General features: G+C 49.1%; 3 protein-coding genes across 3 annotated transcripts; 2 read left to right on the forward strand and 1 right to left on the reverse strand.

The window, feature by feature from the left end:
- Positions 1 to 36: 36 nt before the first annotated feature.
- On the forward strand, positions 37 to 4,389 carry PTCD1 (pentatricopeptide repeat domain 1). Its single transcript, XM_009889227.1, is given in 9 exon segments — positions 37 to 483; positions 686 to 750; positions 752 to 818; positions 1,023 to 1,241; positions 1,877 to 1,978; positions 2,350 to 3,105; positions 3,359 to 3,475; positions 3,821 to 4,003; positions 4,210 to 4,389. Coding segments are annotated over 9 exon segments (2,136 nt in total).
- Positions 4,390 to 5,024: 635 nt separating this feature from the next.
- BUD31 (BUD31 homolog (S. cerevisiae)) lies at positions 5,025 to 6,840 on the reverse strand. Its single transcript, XM_009889208.1, has 4 exons — positions 6,727 to 6,840; positions 6,048 to 6,170; positions 5,631 to 5,797; positions 5,025 to 5,280 (listed from the first exon to the last, which is right to left on the reverse strand). Exons 1-4 carry the CDS (start codon positions 6,818 to 6,820, stop codon positions 5,230 to 5,232), a joined length of 435 nt encoding a protein of 144 aa, XP_009887510.1. The 5' UTR covers positions 6,821 to 6,840; the 3' UTR covers positions 5,025 to 5,229.
- Positions 6,841 to 8,208: 1,368 nt separating this feature from the next.
- PDAP1 (PDGFA associated protein 1) lies at positions 8,209 to 16,902 on the forward strand. Its single transcript, XM_009889228.1, has 6 exons — positions 8,209 to 8,290; positions 11,415 to 11,506; positions 13,430 to 13,537; positions 13,944 to 14,065; positions 15,285 to 15,436; positions 16,142 to 16,902. The coding sequence occupies exons 1-6, from the start codon at positions 8,209 to 8,211 to the stop codon at positions 16,198 to 16,200; spliced, it is 615 nt and encodes a 204-aa protein (XP_009887530.1). The 3' UTR covers positions 16,201 to 16,902.
- The last annotated feature ends 1,605 nt before the right edge of the window (positions 16,903 to 18,507 follow it).

Below are 18,507 nucleotides of genomic sequence, written 5' to 3' on the forward strand. Positions count from 1 at the left end.
TCGCCGCTCCGCCCTCCCGGTGGCCGCGGGCATATCATGAGGGCAGTGCGGCTCCTTCTCCCCCCTCTGGGGCCGCTCGCCTCGCGGTGCCGGTGGGCAGCTCCCGAGCAGCCCGGGAAGGCGCCGCGCCCGGCCCGGCCCCTGGCGCAGGAGCCCCCACCGGGCTGGAGGCCGTTCAGCTCCTCACAGGCCTCCTTCAAGCTGCCCGGTAGCCACCCGAGAGAGACTGATGCTGGCAGCTGCAGTGAAGCTGTTGGTGAAAAGGAGGAGGAGGATGATGACGACGACGAAGGCGTGGAGTTCGGGACGCTGTCTAACAAATTTTCTTCTAGAAAATATTATCATAAAACAACATCGCGCTTTCAGAATTTAAAGCTTCAAGAAGAGGGAGAGGAAGAAGCAGAAAGAAAACCTCGACGTGGTCGTAGGAACACCCCATATTGGTACTTCTTAAAATGCAAGGCCCTCATCAAAGAGGACAAGGTCTGTTCCCAGCTCTTTGTTTCTCTGTCCCATCTGTATTGTCCTATTGCTTAGTATCTTTACATAAAGAAGTAAAGTAAGAATTTGTGAGGAATCCCATGCTCTGTCTTTTCTACCACAACCTGCCCATAGCTGCATATGTTAATATCCATTCTAATTGATTCTGTTGCTGCCTCATCATGGACTTTCCTCTTCCCTGTAGCTGGCGGAGGCTTTTGAGCTGTTTGAGGTGCAGGTGCTGAAGGCAGAGCGTGTGCAGCCAGAAGAAAACTGTTCTAAGTGGTGGCTGTGGCAGGGTTGGCTACGTGAAAAAGGCATTCAGGCTCTACAATGATGTAGGTTAACATTCTCTGCTCTCTCAAACCTTTGTTACATTTTCTAAGCTAAAGCTGTTTCGAGCGTTTGTTCACATTACTTTGTCTCTAAAATGCATTCCAGTTAGTGTTTGCATCTTCTTAGCTTGAAACTCTTAAAAACAAGTTAAGAATTTGTACAAGTCCTTTCCTAAAAAGCCAGTACCAATTCTTTTCTTCCCTCAGATGAAAAAACGAGGCTTGACTCCCACCGAGGCCACTTACACAGCCCTGTTCAATGCCTGTGCTGAATCGCCTTGGAAAGACTCGGGCCTGCAGAGTGCACTCAAACTACGGCAGCAGCTAAAGAGCAAAAATGAAGACCTGAACCTGATCACTTACCACGCGCTGCTGAAAGTCTGTTCCCGGTGCTCAGATCTCAGGATGTGCTTTGATGTACTGAAGGTAAAGACATGACTTTTCTCATATTACATGCAGTCTGCTCTGGTTAAAGCTCCTGGAAGTTGCCATATTGCATAGACTTTTTTGTTTTGTTTCCAGCAGAGGTAATTAGAGATTACATGTTTACATTTCATTCATCCTGGGTTTCATCCAATGACTTTGTCTTAGTACCTACCAAACAGTAAGGTTAAGAACATAAAAGGAGGCAGCTGCAGAGGCTGGCTTTCAAACTCTGGTCAGGTGTGTCAGAAGCTTATTGAACAAAGTTTTTGTGGAGTTTGCAGCTACTGTGTCTGTCTCCATTCCTCATTTTGAAGATCATATATTGATACCTAGCTCCTTTTAGAGCTCTTACAGCAGCTTCTCTCAGAAGGGCCAGTCTGGGAGTAGTCAAAAGGATTGCTGTTCCTGCCCCTAAATTCCCTGTAGCTCCCATCAGGGAGCAGCTAGGATCTATGCAGGCATTTTGGGGTTCTTTTTCTCCTGGAGCAATCATTATGCTCACAGCACTAGGAATTCACCCAATGCTTTGTTGCTGCTGTATCCTGAGAAGAAGACAGTGGTATTTGAGCTTCACAGCCAGCTGCAACAGGCTGTTTGGGTAACTGCAAAGTTTAATGCTCTCTCTGCTTTTCTAGGAAATTGTTCACAAGGGCCACGTTCTCACAGCCGAGACCTTCAGCTTCCTTCTCATGAGCTGCATAAAGGACAGCGAAAATGGCTTCCGATATGCCTTACAGGTGTGTCTTCATGCTCTAAGCGGGGAGGAAAAAGTGGGTTCTGTATTGTAACTCGTCACTTGAACACACGGAAGGCAGCAGGTTGCTCAGAGCTGATGAAATAGGAGGAGCTCAGCCCCTCCTAGGAGAAGTTCTGTAAACTAGACTTCCATCAGGACATCTCATACACTGGTAAACCGCCCTGGATGAACTCGCAGGACTGTACTAGCTCGAGGTGGCTGTTCACTCTCCAGTGGCATCTCACTTTGTCATGCTGTAAACTTGCTCCTCTTCTGAGAGCAGATACCGTTAACAGATACGCTTGCAATCAGCCAGAAATGCTCCTGATGTTCAATACCATGTACGTCTGCTGTTCATCTTCCCCTCTTCAGGTTTGGAAACAAATGACTAAACTTGGAATAAAGGCTGACAGCCACATCTACAATTTGATGCTGCGTGCTGCCAGAGACTGTGGAATAGGCGATCCAGTCGTGGCTTCTGAACTCCTGCTCGCACCCAGCGATGAGAACTCATCTCTGCTAAGGCTTGCACCAGGGAGACAGAAGGAAAAGGTGAAAAATCGGAAGAAGGAATTGGAGAGTGCAGCTGCTGTCCAGCTGGATGTGGAAGCTATGGAAAAGCAATTATTTCAGGAGAGTTCGGTAAAGCCTGAAGAACTGATGCAGCCACAAAATAAAGATGTGACTCGGGCTGAAACAGAACCAGCTGTTCTCGACAGCCCCAGCATAGCTCACAGCAGGACTGGAGTGTTGATGAGGAGAAGCCAGAACAAGATGGAGCAGGAACAAGCATGCCTAAGCCAGAAGCAGCATTTCTGCCGCCTGCCCAACTTGCTGGATTCCAGGATGCCTGATGCAGCTGTGGTTTCTTTGGGGACAGTGGCCACACCATCCGATCGACTGGCTTTGATGGGGGATGTGGAGGGCTTTTTGAATAAAATGAAAGAGGACAATGCAGAACCCAACATCAAAACATTTACGTTACTGGCTGAGCTGGTGGAACCCCAAAGCCCCTCAGAGTCCTCTTTGCTGGCACTCCTAGATGAACATAAAGTGAAAGTAGATGTGACCTTCTTTAACACTTTAATAAGGAAGAAAAGTAAACGGGCAGACCTGGAAGGAGCAAAGGTGAGAAAAAAACTTCGGAACCAGCCCTATCACCATCTCCTTGTCTCAGGCCTCCAGCAGTACCCGTGTTTTGTTGTGAGACCTGTTTCTCTGTCCACGATAGAAAGCGAGGATCTTGCACTGTTTTGCATAAACCAGTGCTTGGGTTGATTTCTATGTGTTTATGGATTCTGTTTTAGCATGTTTAGCTCTCTGTCTGGAAAGCGACATCAGAGTCCAAAAAGCCTCACTTGTTAACACTTGTACCTTGCAGAACGTGCTGCCAGCTCTAGTGAAGAGGGGACTATCACCTAACCTCCAGACCTTCTGTAACTTGGCGATTGCTTGCCACCGAGAGAAGGATGGACTCCAGTTACTCTCAGATTTGAAGGTAATAAACTTTTCTGCTTAGGGTTCGAGCTGCAGGAAGAGGCAAAGTGAAGCGTGAATGCTTATAAAAAGACCTGCTGAGGTTTCTGTGGTGAGTGCTTGTGTTCTCACTCCAAAAACATGCAACTCTAGAGTAGGGGCCAGCTCAGGTGGGCTGTCCTACTGGGCGCTGGGATAGGAGAGGGCTCCCGCGAAGGGGTGTGCTGGCACTGTAGAAGCTGCTACCCGGGTCCCGGAGTGAGAGCCTTGCTCCTTGTGCACGAAGTACCCGTGTGCCTTTTCCTTCTATTAGTCCTGTGCTAATAAGCAGATAAACAAGTTTAACTGTATCATTTGTTGTTTTCAGAGGTCTGGAGTAACTCCCAACAAGTACATCTACAGCACCCTCATGGCTGCCGCTGTGAGGCAGCTGGATTACAGTTACCTCACAGAGATCCTGCGAGACATGAGGAATAACCAAGTGCCTCCCAATGAAGTTATCATACGGCAGCTGGAGTTTGCAGCACAGTACCCTCCAAAATTTGACAGGGTAAGTAGCCAGGACCGGTCACTCTGTGAAGGCATCATGGAAGACACCAACAAGGGAGGGGAAACGTAGATGTCTGCCTAAATCATTTTCCTTTGATTTTTGTCTGAGCTGGCTGACAGCTACTTGAACTGTTTCTTTAGTAGCGGCTGGTACCAAAGTGAGCTCTCTTCTAATAGAAACTTGTTTTGTTTGGTTTCTGCTTGCAGTATAAGTCAAAGAACCCATACCTGGAGAAAATTGATGGTTTCCGCGGCTACTACTATCGGTGGTTAAAAGTAATGGCAGGGGAGGAGACCCCCCACCCCTGGGAAAAATACAGAACAGCAAAACGCACGGTAGGTGACACCAAGGAAGAGGCTGTGCAGGAGCAGCCAAGGCAGAAGTAGCAGTGAGCAGGATGCTGAAGTCCTGCATCTTCCTTTTTCTGGAAGAACATGGAACTTGCTCCCTTAAACTGTCTTGTAGTAAAGCTGTTTTGTATTTCCATGAACCCAAGCTCTTGCGGTAACTACGTAATAAAACACTTGTCCTTTGTTTTAAGGAGAAACAAATACATTTCCAGGGAATTTCCTTAAACTGCAGAGGATTAGATATGCTGTAGTTTAACAAACCCTGTGCTAAACAAGGAAGAAGTAAAACCAGACTTAACAGTGGTTTGGCTTAGCGCTAGTTTTATCTCTTTCCTGTGTTCTGTGTGTATTTGGGCATTTAACATGTGACCTGTAAATGCCAATTCCAGGGCACATACCTTAGCAGAGAGCTCCAGTGAAATTTAGCTTCCTTCTACAAAAAATCAGGGAGGAGAGCTTGAGTCAGACTGGGTGTTTGAGTGTATTATTTCTTTTCCATGCAGCCTTTTAAATTCAGTTCTTTGAGAAAGAGGGATAAGAGCTGCTTAAAAACAACCCCTGTTTAGAACACCTTGCAGTATGTACAGCAACCTCCAAAAAAAAAACCCCAATCAAAACACATCCAATAGGAGTAGAGGAGCAAAGAAGCGTTTTGTCAGAAGATCACACCACTCAGGAGGGCAGACTTTATTTTAAAATAAATGGCTACACAAAAACCTACTCTAATACAACCACCTTTGTATATATGATCCAGGTGAATGTTACTGTTTTAATTGCTATACAGAATATCCAATCACACAGAAGGTGGTGATAACTGTCCATTGTGCAGGATGATATCCCTCAGAGTTCAAAAAGTAGTCTTATGGCTTAAAGGCTTCACCCAGAACAGCCTCTGCATCCGCAGTGAGTGCATTCAATGATTCTCCCCTGGAAAAGAAACATGAGGAGGGTATTTCAGCCAAGGTATGGTGAGCAGACAGACCAGCGGGCTCGTGCCTCAAGGCAGAGAACGGGTCTGCATGGGAAGGGTTTCTACCATCTAGTTTTCTGTTGCTTCCCCATATTTTAACGACTTTAAACAACTGAATGCTAAAGCTGACAGTAACTTTAGAACCAACTAGGTATCAACTCTACCAGCAAAAGGTAGAAAATGTTGGAGCTAGTGAAAAGTACCAGGAAGAACAGCACTACCTCCTCTGCTGTTCCTGACCAGGGAGGAGTTAGACCAGGTACTACAAGGGTCCAGACAAGAAGAGGAACAAGCTGAAAACCCTTACCACTTCCAGCTTGCTTTTGGGGACCCTGCAGATGCAGTTGGTTCCGAAGTTGGTGTCCCGTGTCTGGATACACCGCAGGCAGCAGAGGTTCTCGTAACCCTGTTTCTTCCACTTTGCAATCAGGTTTTTGTCAGCATATCCTTCCTTGATGCAGTACTCGTAGAGCTCTGCAGAGGAGCAGACACCATCACAAGTAGCTCCCAGGAGGCATTAGAAGACTCACTATCAGCAATTACTAGCTGTAGTAACTAGCACTTAAAACCAGGCAGCCACCAACCTCCCCTCCATCTTCCCTCCCCAGAAACCCACTCCTGCCCGCCAACACCCCAGTTCAGGCACATCCGCAGGCGGACATCTTACTCCATTCTGTTCAATGGAGAAAACAGAACAGAGGGCTAAAGTGTTTGCATTCCTCACCTCTGCTGATAGCTTTTCTTTTATAGAAGAGATCAAAGATGTAACGTGTTTTCTGGTGATGAATTCTGAAGATAGGCCAAAGGGATTCTACTTTCCTCTTCCCTTCGTGAGGCTCGGTCTCCGCTAGGAGGGAACACAAACACCAGGTTTCAGCTGACCATTTCAGGTGGCCAACTTATTTCCTTAGTCACTTTGCAATAAACTGTTCCAAGAACGTTCATAACTTTAATAAATTATAGAGATAGGGCTGAGAAGATTCAAACAAAAGGGACCTGACCTGGAACATGAAAGGTTTAATTTAGGAAATGAAAACAGAACGCCAGTGACCCACACTGGGATGGCAGGTGACTTTGTGGCTGCCCTGGCTCGTCAGACCAGAACAACGCCACAAACAAGACCTGCCAGTCCCTCCACACACACACCAGCGAGCTTCAGCCATGGCTTGGCCGTGGTGTGCCCTAAAACAACTGTACATCAAACCTCTGTGCTCTCTAAACCTGGGTACACCCAGAGAAAAGTGACCAGTCCCGGCCCAGTCTCAGTCTACAGTATCACTGCAAGGCAGAGAGATAAAAAGTACTCCATCTATATTCACACGGGGAGCTGTGCTTCCTGAAGCAGTTACAGATTAGCTTGTTTGAGGGATACATCCCTGAGAACACCCAGCTCTGCTACTTACCTTCCCTCATCTTCTGATCCAGCTCATCCAGCGTTGGCTCGATCAGCTCCCAGCCATCCGGGGGAGGCTTCCTGCTCCTCTTCACTTTGGGCATTGCCTCGGAACGAGGAAGGCGAAAGGCGAGCGGACGAGGGTTTGCCTGTGCTCAAACCTGCGGGTGCCTCAAAGTCCTGAGAGCGAAAAGAAAACCGTTGTTAGCGATATTTCTCCTAAGATTTCTGTGCACCTTTGCTATTTTCCCCTTGGATGATAAAAATGAGCTTTATGCAGCTCGTCAAAGAGGTAAAATCTCGCCCGGCGCGGCCCTGGGGATACTGGCAGTCTCTGAGGTGAGCGCTGCGTCCGCCTCACCACAACAAAACATGGTTTTCTCCTCAGCGAAGTGAGGCGACAGCTGCCCCTCCCCCACTGCGGGCTACCCTGTAGCAACAACTTCCGCCAGCTCCTACCGAAAACCCGCGCAAGGCGGCACGGCCCCACCAGCCCCAACCGTGCGACCCGCCGGGCCGTGCTGGCAGCGGTAGGGGGGGGGAGCCCGCGGCTCCGCGGTCCCGCTCACCTGCCGGGGGGGCGCAGCTTCCGCTCCGCCGTCCCCCGCGGGGCCTCTCCAACCCGGGCCGCTCCGTGGCCCCGCCCCTCTAGGGTGCCCTCAGCGGGGCCTGACGGAAATCGTCGCCGCCATGCGCGCCGCGGACTCGCTTCGGGCAGGGCGAAGAGCGCGGCTCTCCGGGAGGAGAAGCGGCCCCGCTCTCCGCTGCGGGGGGACCCGGAGGGGCGGGCGCGGGCGGCGGGGGAGGGCGGGGCGGGGGGGGGGGTCGCCCCTGCCGGAGGTGGGAGGGGACTGAGGGGGGTGTAGCTCCCCCAGGCTCCAGGAGGAGCGGAGGCGCGTGGGGGGAGGCCCCGGCTGTGGAGGCCCGGGGCGGGCAGGGCTCGTCCTCCCCCGTCTTGGCTGGAGGGTGGCAGGCCTCGTTCCCCGCCCTCGGGTCTGAAGGGCGGTCTCTTTCCCCGCCTTTCTCCGACCCTGGGCAGCTTGGCGAGGGGTCTCCTTCCCCCCATGGGGGGTCCCCGTGCCGCAGCCCTCTTTCCGGCTGCCGATGGCCTGGGACGGAGGTCTCGGTTTCTTCCCCCAGCCCGCTCGTGGAGGGCTTCGGGGGGAGCCTCCCCCTCTCCAAGATATGGCAGATTCTCCTCGTTTCTCGCAAAGCTGGGAGTCCCGTTCTGTGCCCTCCTACCAGTGCCATGGCATCGCAGCAGCCCCTGGGGGTGTCCGGGCCTTGGGGTGCCAGCTCTCCCCGTGGGACCGGGAGCGGGCTGGGGCCCACGTGCTCCCCGCTGGGCTGGAAACCACAGCCGGTTCCCCCGGCGCAGGTCTTGGGGCACACGGAGGTCTGGAGAGGGGAGTTTACAGCTACACCGGAGATCCCGGGAGGGCATCCCGGGGTGCACAGGCGGTGTGGGGGGGCTGGAGGCCATCCCCTCCCGATGGTTCAGTGGTGGAGGCCTTCGGGGCTGGATACGGGACATCTGGGTGGCTGGGCCGAGGGTCTGGCCCTCAGGGGCTGTGGTGGGGGGATGCCGAGGTGGTCTTTGGTCCAGGGCTTCCAAACGCGGTTCCTTTCATGTGGCTCCAGCCGCTCCGCATCTGAGTGTTACAGAGCGGGTACCGACTTGCTTGTGTGATTAAGGAGAAGTAATGAGGGACTGACAGGCTGTCAGGGCTGAGCTGTATCCACCCAGAACCTTCTCCAGATGCACCATCTGCATAATTGGCTCTTGTGCGAGCGTCGGTGAAACACCAGTCATATACATTAATGTAAACTAGTCCTCGTCTCTCATCTTCTCTGTAGTTTGCTCCAATTTATTTCGTCAGCATTTCCTAAGCTTTAGTACCAAATATGCTTCCCTATTCAGATTTTCTTTAAGCGCTTTAATTTGTATCTATTTGTACAGTGTTAGTAGATAGGGCTGAAGCTTTCACGTATTTTTTTTTGTGAAGGCAAAGAACTGTGGTGGGTTATAACTCCAGTTGCCATATATAAATGCCCTGTAACTCAGGATTTCCTGTATTTCCTTGGACAGTTTCAAATGTTTGTTTCGAGCGTTTTGCTTCTTGGGAAAAGAGGGATCTTTACCCACCCCCCTAAGTCAGTAGGAGTTAGGAGATTGTGGATTGGACTTTTGCAATCACTGTTTAATATAAAAGGGGAGGTTTAACCAGCCATTAATCAATTTTGTTACAGGATTATTTCTCATTATTTTTTCTTTTTTTGAGCATCTCGATTCAAAAATAATGAGTGATTCCTTCAATATTCTTCCATTCTCTTTGATTTAACTTTCTTAATTTTTCTGTTTAAAGCTGGAGACAAATGTATTTGAACACGTGCCTGCCGTAGGCACCAGTGGTCTTTATTGCAGGTGGAATCTGCAGGTGATTATATTTTAAAAGTGCTTTGCAGAGGAGGATGAGGATCATTATCCCTATTTTACAGATGGGGAAACTGAGGCACAGAGCTGACGTGAGTTGCGCAGCGTGATGTGGTAGGTCAGTGGCAGATGTAGGACCAGCATTCCACTTGTCTGACGTGTGGTTTCGTCTCCGTGGAAGAGCAGAGCCCCATCCTGACCCTGTGCTGAGCTCCCCACAGTCCCTCCAGCCGCTGCGCTGGTGGCACTGCTGCTCCCGCTCAAAGGGGCCTTACTTCTCTGTGTGCAGCCTTGAATATAAATGAGATTGATTCACTCTTCAGTTTGCTTCTTTTTAGGCATTTAATGTAATTTATCGAGTTGCTTTCCTGCCTGCAATTACTGCTTTTTATTTGCAGTAATAAGGCTTTTGTGTTCTTCAGTTCTGACCCCAGTGTAAAATTCTGAGCCCAGCTGGACAAGAAGGCTGCCTGGCATTGGTTAAGCTTGTAGCACAGGCTTGTTTTGGTTTATTTAGGTATTCTTGGTGTTACGTAGTGTGTCAGGGATATTGCTGTTGTTCGATCCAGAGTGATGTTATTTTCTGGGCAGTGAGGTAATGTCTCCCTGGGCTAGAGCGCTCCTGTGGCAGATCTGGTTCCCAGAGGGTGTCAGTATTGCCACGTGGGATGGTTGGGAACAGACAAACAGAAAACACATGTCTTGGGTGCAGTAAAGTACTTGGTTGTGCTTATGGTTTGGGTGACCATGAGCTTCCAAGGCTGAGTTCAGAGAGAAGAATCTGGTCTCCACGTTTCCCCATTTCACATGAGAGGAACATCTCGGGGGTCTCTGCAAAGCTTCACAGTGGGGTTTTTGAGATAATTTGTTCCACAGCTCAGCTTTTACTGAGCTAAAACGTATGAGAGCTTGTCTCTGCTGAGCCAGGAGGACCGGTCAGAAAATGCTGAATTTCTAAAGCCCGCAGATGCTGCCTGCACTGGTGCTCCCTGTCCCTCCAAGTCCAGCAGCACAGCCAGCCGTGGCGCAGCAGTGCAGTAGTGACAGATCTCTCCCATGTATCTGGCGCAGTCCTGAGGAAGGAGGGATGATCCCCTCAGCCCTCCCCACCATTGTAAGGTTTCTGTTGTCTGTGGCAGTTGAAGTGGGGAGGGTGAGAGACAGCAAGGATTTCCTGCTCCTTCCGTCAGACTTCAGAGTAGTAGCAGAGAGCTCCCTTGCCTGAGCTGTTTGCTTTTTGCCAATCTCGCACACCGGTTCTACCTTGAGCTCCGTAGCTCAACGCTAGAGACTGACTCTGTTCAGCTTGCTTTCCAGCAGCTCTTTGAGCTGTAAGAACATAAACGGAGCAGTCGTTTGCAGGAAGCATTAATGGCTTCAGCAATTTATTAATCAACAGAATTTTGAACTTGAGAGCAGATCTCAGCTGGGCATTCCAGCCAGCTAAGCTGACTCTGTCCTCTTCCTAAACTTACCCTTGTTTTTATTTTTCCTTATAAAGCAGTAAAACATGGAGGCTCCTTTTAGTAGTTCTTCAGCTCTCATTATGATTCCCAAAGCTTTTGTCCAATTAGCTTCTTATTTTCTCTTGGCACAGCTTTAGTGTAGGGGAGGGGTTAAGGAGGAAAGCTCGTCAGAGAGTTGGTTGTGACCGCGGCTGCCGCAGGAACATGCTGTGATTCCTCCTGCGCAGGAAACGCAGAGAGCGGCTGTGGGACTAAGCACCCTTTGCCAGCCCGGGAAGTGAATCACAGAGGCCACAAGCACAGGCATGGGTGGACAAGGAAGAGTGGCATCGCTGAGAGCTGAGGGGGCACTTGGAAGCTCATTGTCATAATTGGTGTCACGGCTCTGCGATGGTTGAGGGACAGGAGTACCCTCTTTGGGCAGTACCTTCCTGGCTCCCTCTCCGTAGGACAAGCCTGTGCTTGATTTGGAAGACACTGTGCAGCTGATAGGCTGCTCGTAGTTCTGGTGTCTCCAAAAACAGCCCAAGGGGAAAGAAGGAACTGATTCTCTGAGTATCTTTCTGTGGATCGATAATCCTAATTCTCTCTGTAATTTACCTGAAATTCTTGGAGTGTTTCACTGAGACTGGCAAGTTCAATGTGTCCTTCTTTCGTTGTTGTTTAGATATTATCAGAGGAGCTATTTTGGTTTGTCCTGTCTGTCCCGAAAATCCAGAGAGAGTGCTGCAGGGGGAGTAGAGACCTTTCTAGAAGCTTATCACTAAACCATTTATTAATCCTAATTTTTTTGTACAGGTAGAAAAGGAGGCCACAAAGGCCGAGCAAGACAGTACACAAGTCCTGAAGAGATTGATGCCCAGCTCCAAGCAGAAAAGCAAAAGGCAAGGGTATGTGTTTGCCTGTGTTATGCGCTTGCTGTCGTAAGTCCTGGCTTGTACAGCATAACTTGCAGTTCATGAGAAATGGCAGCCTAGTGAAATGTTGCAGATTGTTCTGTCAGTGATCACAGTGTGAATTCTGAATATCTCTGGCTGGAGAAACTGCAAAGTGTGATCCAGTCCGGTTCCTCACAGAAGCGAGGCCAGGTAGATCATCCAGTTCACAATTTGGAGGTTAAAGGATAGGGAAGATGATTACACAGCAGCTCTAGACATTCCCCCCCCCCCGTATTTCATCATTCTAACCTCCAGCATCAGCTGATTTTTTTTATCCGTGCTCTGCAGTTTAGCTGTGGAGGAAAAGGGCTCACATCTTGACATCTTAATGCATATTGAAATTATTATATTTGCTCTCTTTCTCTTCTAGACTTAAAAGACCAAACTCCTTTAACTTCTTCCTGTACAAATGATTTTTCTGTTTGCCTCTGACTTGTAGGGAGAGATAAGTTTTCTGGCGTGAGTCCTTTTTTGGACATGTTTCTATGCCCCAACATAGGATTGTAACAGCTCCTCCCCGGCTTCCACAGCTACCTGACTGGTAATATAAAAGGTGTGGCTACTTCTTGTGGTACTTGCTGTCTTGTATTCCCAAATTATCACAGCTGTGATGGCACTCTCACTGCTATTTTCTGTGACTTTCTAAAAGTGCTGCCTAAGCCAAAACAAACTATTCCAGCTGAAGCCTCGCAGCCCTGATTATAGGAGGATAATTGTACCCCATATAGGAAATAGTGATGAATACCTCCCAGAAGAAGATTACTCTTTCAAGCAGTTATGAGCCATATTGTTGACTCCATTTTAATGTTTTGACCAGCTGTAACTCAAGATGATTGTGTGGTTTGCTGCTTAGCCACATGTTCCGACTTTGTGTTGGATTTCTTCTTCCAAAGCATAACTCCTCTTGGTTTGTTTTCTGATTCCACCTTCTTGGTTTCGTGCCATCTTTCCAAATTCTGAAACCACTTATGGGTCTGATCCTGTTTTCCAAAATGATTCCAACTCCTACCAGCGCGATGTCACTCACAAACTTTGTAAGTGTTCTGGAAAAGGAATAGAACAAGTAGGACCCCGCTTGAAACGTCTGTCTTGTTTCAAACCAAACCAGAGAACTGCTCTTTGAGAAGGATTTCTTCTTTTTCTTTTGTGATAATCCATACCACATCCATCTAATGCTATTTCGTTAGGGAAAGCTTAAAAATAAAACCAATTAACAAAATTACTCCTCTTACTACCCATAGCTCATCCACTTTGCCACTTGCTCTGATGAGGGCTATTTGGCAATGGTAAAGCAAGCTATTCACACCCATATTGGTTCTTCTAATCTTATCTTCTAATGATTTACAAATTAATTCCTAGACCTCTGACTAGTAAAAGCTGTGCTAAAAAGGCTGTCATTTCTTGGATAATAATGTTCTGTCTGATGGTTCTCAATTTGCTCTTCTCTAGGTTGTTTTTTTTTTTTTTAATCTAAATCTAGGATGGGATCCAGCTCTACGTTACATCCGTGTAGTTTCCAGTCCCTGAGATATTGTGCACTGGAAACTCGGGCCAAAAGCTCTCCTGGAGATCTTTCATTTGGGGAAAGTAAAGTGCCAGTTCTGTCTTTTACAATCATTTTCCTGGCCTGTTACACAGAGAGAACAGCAGAGTTGTGTAGAAGTGATCTGCGGGGGCAGGTGATGCACACGTGTGTTGAGAATGAGCTCTTGTTTTGCAACAGCCGGGCACCTTTGGAGTCAGAAGGGCCACGCCAGGACCACCAATGCTCTTGGAGCTGTCTCTCATCCCCCAGAATGATCTCATTTCAGTGTCACTGTTGGATTTGGGATTTTTATTGACACATGTTTTCTCTAATTTCCTGTGATTTTGTAGGAAGAAGAGGAGCAAGAGGAAGGAGGTGAAGGAGCAACAGGGGACCCCAAAAAGGAGAAGAAGTCGTTAGATTCAGATGAGAGTGATGAAGATGACGAGGATTATCAGGTACTGTCATTCTCAGGGCACTTAATGTGTTTGCACCACCCAGATTCTTGGAGCAGAAGAGAAATGCATGCTTTTGACTCCGAGTTCTCTCTGAGAGTTACCTATAATAATTTTTTTTATGGAAGAACTATTTTTAGAAGCCCAAAAAACCTCACTTGACGGCATTTTGTCCTCAGAATGAAAACTTATGTATTTTTATAAGTGAAATGCAAAGGCAAGATTTCAAAAATGGCTGAAGATGCCTGGTGGTTTAAATCTTGATTCATAAATGGGTTTGCTGTCTGGTAGTAAAAACACCTTGAATTCTGCTTTTGGGGTGTGTTGCAGTGTATTTAATGAGGTGTGATACAGCACAGTGGTGGGTATGAGAGAGCTTCGTAACCTTCCTCTTCTTCTTGAACCTTAGCAAAAGCGCAAAGGAGTGGAAGGGTTGATAGACATAGAGAATCCCAATCGTGTAATTCAGACAACCAAAAAAGTAACTCAGCTGGACCTGGATGGACCGAAGGAACTCTCGCGACGAGAGCGGTGAGTCTTTCCCACTGCCTCGGCAAGAGCTAGCATGTTCCTGGAATTTCATCCTTGCTGGTGGCAGCAGCTTAACGCGGGGAGGTGTTTCCCTGCTGTGTATGCGTTGGTGTTTCGGGGAAGACTTTTAGATGTGTTGGTTTCTAAAGCAGACACTGAACATCAGCGGACTGTCAGACAGAACTTGCTGTGGTTCAAAATGTCTTTCCTTACAAACATTACAGAAGTTGTCTGTCCTCTGAGAGTAGCTATGGCCATCCTGCAGCTTGGCCAGCTGCGCTGAGAGTGTGAAGTTTGTTGCTGTGAAGTGGACGTAGACTGTTCCTTTCCTAAAGTTTTATGCCAAAACTCAGATATAACTGAAACCCATTAACCAGAGGTCGCCTTGGGGTCCGCTTTAATCTTGCTACAGAGGGTGCCCTAGTGACAGGTAGCGGTTTCCCAGATTCCAGGGGTCATGGTGAAATTTTTGTCTGAGCAGATGAATAAGATGAGAACCAAAGTTTAATCTTCTGGTTTTCATTTAGCAATGGAGGATTTCAGAGTGAAAGATTTAAGCTTGCTTATTTGGGATAGATTGCTTCAACAGAAGTACACCTTTGATGGTAAGGCTGGGAAAAACACGTCATGGTGCTGTGCAGTCTGGGGCTAATTCATTTGACCTCGTTGTGTGTCGGTGTCCTTATTTAGCTGAACGAAGGTAGAAATAATCTCTCTCATCATAGAATCATAGAATGGTTGAGGTTGGAAAGGACCTTGAAGACCATCCAGTTCCAACCCCCCTGCCCTGGGCAGGGACACCTCCCACCAGCCCAGGTTGCTCCAAGCCCCGTCCAACCTGGCCTTGAACACCTCCAGGGATGGGGCCTCAACAACCCCTCTGGGCAACCTGGGCCAGTGCCTCACCACCCTTAAAGTGAAAAGCTTCATCCTAATGTTTAATCTAAACCTGCCCTCTTCCAGTTTGAAGCCATTCCCCCTCGTCCTATCACTACATGCCCTAGTAAAAAATCCTTCCCCAGCATTCCTGAATCATCCCTGTTCAAACCCTGCAATAGATATAACCTGTGCTTGAAAACTGGTGACAGGGCACCCCGGTCTCTGTGGGCAGTCCATTTTTGTCCTCGCCATCCTTCCCAGTCAGAAAGCCTCTCCCACTCTGCCTGTGCCTGCACGTTTGCCTGGATACTCTGGTGACTGGTGTGTTTCGCTCAAACAGAGAGGAAATAGAGAAACAAAAGGCAAAAGAAAGATACATGAAAATGCACCTAGCTGGTAAAACAGAACAAGCGAAGGCAGACCTCGCCCGACTAGCCATCATTCGGAAGCAAAGGGAAGAAGCTGCCAGAAAGAAAGAAGAAGAAAGAAAAGGTCAGAGAGTAATTAAGCATATCCTCTTCTCTTGGCGGTGGCTGTGCTGCCAAGAGGCATCATTTCTCATATCACGCGTAGTAATCCCTCGTCTCCTGGGACTGTGTGGTGTTGCTGAGTGGCATCACAACTCCTCTCACCAAAACCAGGTTCAGCTGTTTCGTTCTTATAAAGCTCTTGCTTTATAAAGCTCTGGGACATCTGACCACGGAGCAGGGGAAGAGAGAAGGGAATTGCCCTTGATATCCATATTGCCCTCAGCCTCCCAGGCGATGCTTGCTCCAGTTTGGGGGTTTAGCGAGTTCCTTGTGCTGGGTGTGATTTATCTGCTTTGCGTGCTGGGATCCAGAGCGCCCAGAGAATCTGCAGCTCTCCTTCCCTGCCCAGACTTTCTCTTCAGCTCTGAAAGGTGCGAACCAGAAGTCTGATGAACATGTGTTCTTAGTGGCTTCTCTGTGCATCAGCATCAGGGTAATTTGTGGATGGCTGAAGAGAGGCCAAGGACAGAAGGGAAGGTGTGGGGAGAGCTGCTCCGCTTAACTCTGGGGGGGCTGTACCAGGGATTGGCGGGGAGGGTTGGATTTTTTTTCCTGTTACCTCACTGTACGTGGGTAGCAGGATTTCAGTCTCTGGGGCTGTCAGATCACCACCAGTCCCTGATGTGTGCTGTGAAATGATGAAACCTCTGTTGTTTTCCTCCCGCAGCAAAAGACGAAGCGGCCATGGCAGGTAAAAGACTGCAGTCACTATCCCTTAACAAGTAAGCACAGGACACGCAAGAGGAGGAAACGCCAGGGAACTGTGCCTGGTGCCTGCCAGGACCTCTGTCGTGTTGCATACCATCGATGCCACGTAGGGTGTACTGCGGCATCGAAGTCACCTTCACCTCCGAGAGACACTTGACGATGTGTTTGTCCTCATTCTGGCACAGATTTCCATTTGGGGTTAGGGGCAGCTGCTATCTTCGGTGCAGAACTGTGCTGAACAGCCATTCTCTGTAACAGTTTGGAAACCTGAATGTTTTTGCTGTTTTTAGGGTTAAGAACTCATAGACAGGGGGCAGGGCGGGAGGGAGCTGTGCGGGAGGGGAGATGCTTCAAATATTAGATTGCAAGAAAATAGATTGTGGGGTCATTGTGGGGTGGGGCGTGGGGTGGGGAACTTTGACTTGCTCGTGAAAGCCCAAAGGATAATGTATCTGAGGAATCCTTTTGGGCAAACGGCCCGTCAAATTTTGCTGCAGGGTGTTGCAGTATAATCTGGGAGCCTGACTTCATGGACATCTGGAGTGCCGTTCCTTCCCGGTTTCATCCCTCCTTTCTTGCAGCCAGTCTCCCCTTTTCCCTCCTCTTCATTTTTTTTTTTTTTTTCTTCTCCTTATTAGGGATAGTGCCAGTTTTTAACCACATCATCCTTTGTTTAAAGGAAAAAAAAACAACAATGTTAATTGTATGAGACCCAGATGGAAAAAACTTGATAAAGTTTCAAAACCACCACCAACAGAACTTGTATATTTGGCTGATTAAAATGTAAATTATCATAACTGCTCTGCCCTTGTCTTGTGTGTGTGTGTAACTGAACGGGAGTGTACAGGCTGCTGCTGGTGCGGTATGGTGGTGTGGTGACTTCTGCGTCTGCTGCTTTGCTCTTCCTGTGTTGGTTGCGGTGTGGAATTTGGCTGGAGGTTCAGGAGCTCCCTCAGCAGATGCAGCCTGAAGACACAAAGCTTTTCCTGCTCTCTCTGATGGACGCCTTGCACAATCTGGTTACCACAGCGGAGAAAACAATTGCCCTCAGGCTGCTGTCTAACCTAGTCACTGTGTCAGAAGGCCAGTCCCCGAGCTGTCACCCCTGTCACCCGTCCTGTCTGGCAGTGTAGGGCTGCAGAGCAGGAGATGCTCTAACCCGCTGCGCCCCAGGTGCTCCAGGGAGTCCTGCTGTCAGCCTGTGCCAGGGACACCAGCACTTCCCAGACCTGCTCGCCAAAGGCCGGAGGAGATTCAGCCCCAGAGCTGAGACAGGAGCTCACAGTCACCAGCAGAGAGGTTCGGGTCGTAGAGATACAGGATGAAAAATGTGACTTGTTCTGCGTCCTGCTGCCCGTGCCTGGCTCCAGGCACGAGGGTGTGAGGGAGGGATTTGCTATGGGGAATGTCACTGGGAGCTGCCTGCTCTAACTGTGATGGCAACTTGCTTTCCTGGTGCCGGAATGGTGCGTCACCTCCACACGTGGGTGATACCCCTAGAGCTGTTCCCCCAACCTGTGGGAAGCTTTCTCTACCCCAAGGCATTATGTGAGACAGGAGATACCTTCAGGGAGCTGGATGAGATGGTGGCACCAGGAGAAGTGTCCTTGCTGTCAGCTCCGAGAGGGAAGAACTGATATGGTGGGGACAGAGAACTGACACACAAAGTTTGGGCAGTCCTTGGAGCACCGGGAGGATGGAGCAGGGTGGTGGGAGGCAGTGGGCTGATGCCTGGGGCAGAGCAGGGCAGGAGCCATGGGTGGAGATGGAGAGGGATGGGGTGGGATGGGATGGTCCTTTTTCACATGGGCCTAACACGCAAGAATGGGTGGAAAAATCTTTTTCCAGTAGAACACACCTCCCTCTAACTAATGTCTTGACCAGACCACGAATGTCACCGTCCGTCTCTGCCAGGCAGTGCTCCCTTCCCGCACCGTGGTCGATGTAATGGCTGGTCTGCTCCGAGGGGCACCACCAGGATCGGGTTTAACCCGAGCTATCACTGTGAGGTCTGATCCCGGGAGGGGTAACCACGTTGCTCTGCACAGATTCCTGTTCCTTTTGGTGACAAATGTCGGATTTCCCTTGCGGAGACGCTTGGTGTAAGCCAGGGCAAGGCGGGAGGAGCGGCCGGGCATCGTGCCTGCCCCGACACACCTGCCCGCGTACTGGTTCTTCTGCCTTTGCCAGAGCCCTTATCAACCGCTTCATCCTGACTTCATACCCTGTACGAAAGGTGTCACCATGCCCGTTGTTTGCCACACGCGGCTAAACCCTGCTCTGAAACACAGAGAGACTCATCCACTTTCTCACAGCTTCTTCAAA

This window comes from Charadrius vociferus, unplaced genomic scaffold (genome assembly GCF_000708025.1).
Source record: "Charadrius vociferus isolate BGI_N301 unplaced genomic scaffold, ASM70802v2 scaffold787, whole genome shotgun sequence".
In the NCBI taxonomy this organism is placed as follows: domain Eukaryota; kingdom Metazoa; phylum Chordata; class Aves; order Charadriiformes; family Charadriidae; genus Charadrius; species Charadrius vociferus.

Coding starts and splice junctions, on each gene's coding strand:
- BUD31 (XM_009889208.1), bottom strand. CDS start 6,820: ATGCCCAAAGTGAAGAGGAGCAGGAAGCCTCCCCCGGATGGCTGGGAG. Junction 6,171..6,726: donor GGATCAGAAGATGAGGGAAG/GTAAGTAGCAGA, acceptor GTTCCCTCCTAG/CGGAGACCGAGCCTCACGAA. Junction 5,281..5,630: donor CCAAAAGCAAGCTGGAAGTG/GTAAGGGTTTTC, acceptor TTTCTTTTCCAG/GGGAGAATCATTGAATGCAC.
- PDAP1 (XM_009889228.1), top strand. CDS start 8,209: ATGGTTCAGTGGTGGAGGCCTTCGGGGCTGGATACGGGACATCTGGGT. Junction 8,291..11,414: donor TCTGGCCCTCAGGGGCTGTG/GTGGGGGGATGC, acceptor TTTTTTGTACAG/GTAGAAAAGGAGGCCACAAA. Junction 11,507..13,429: donor CAGAAAAGCAAAAGGCAAGG/GTATGTGTTTGC, acceptor GTGATTTTGTAG/GAAGAAGAGGAGCAAGAGGA.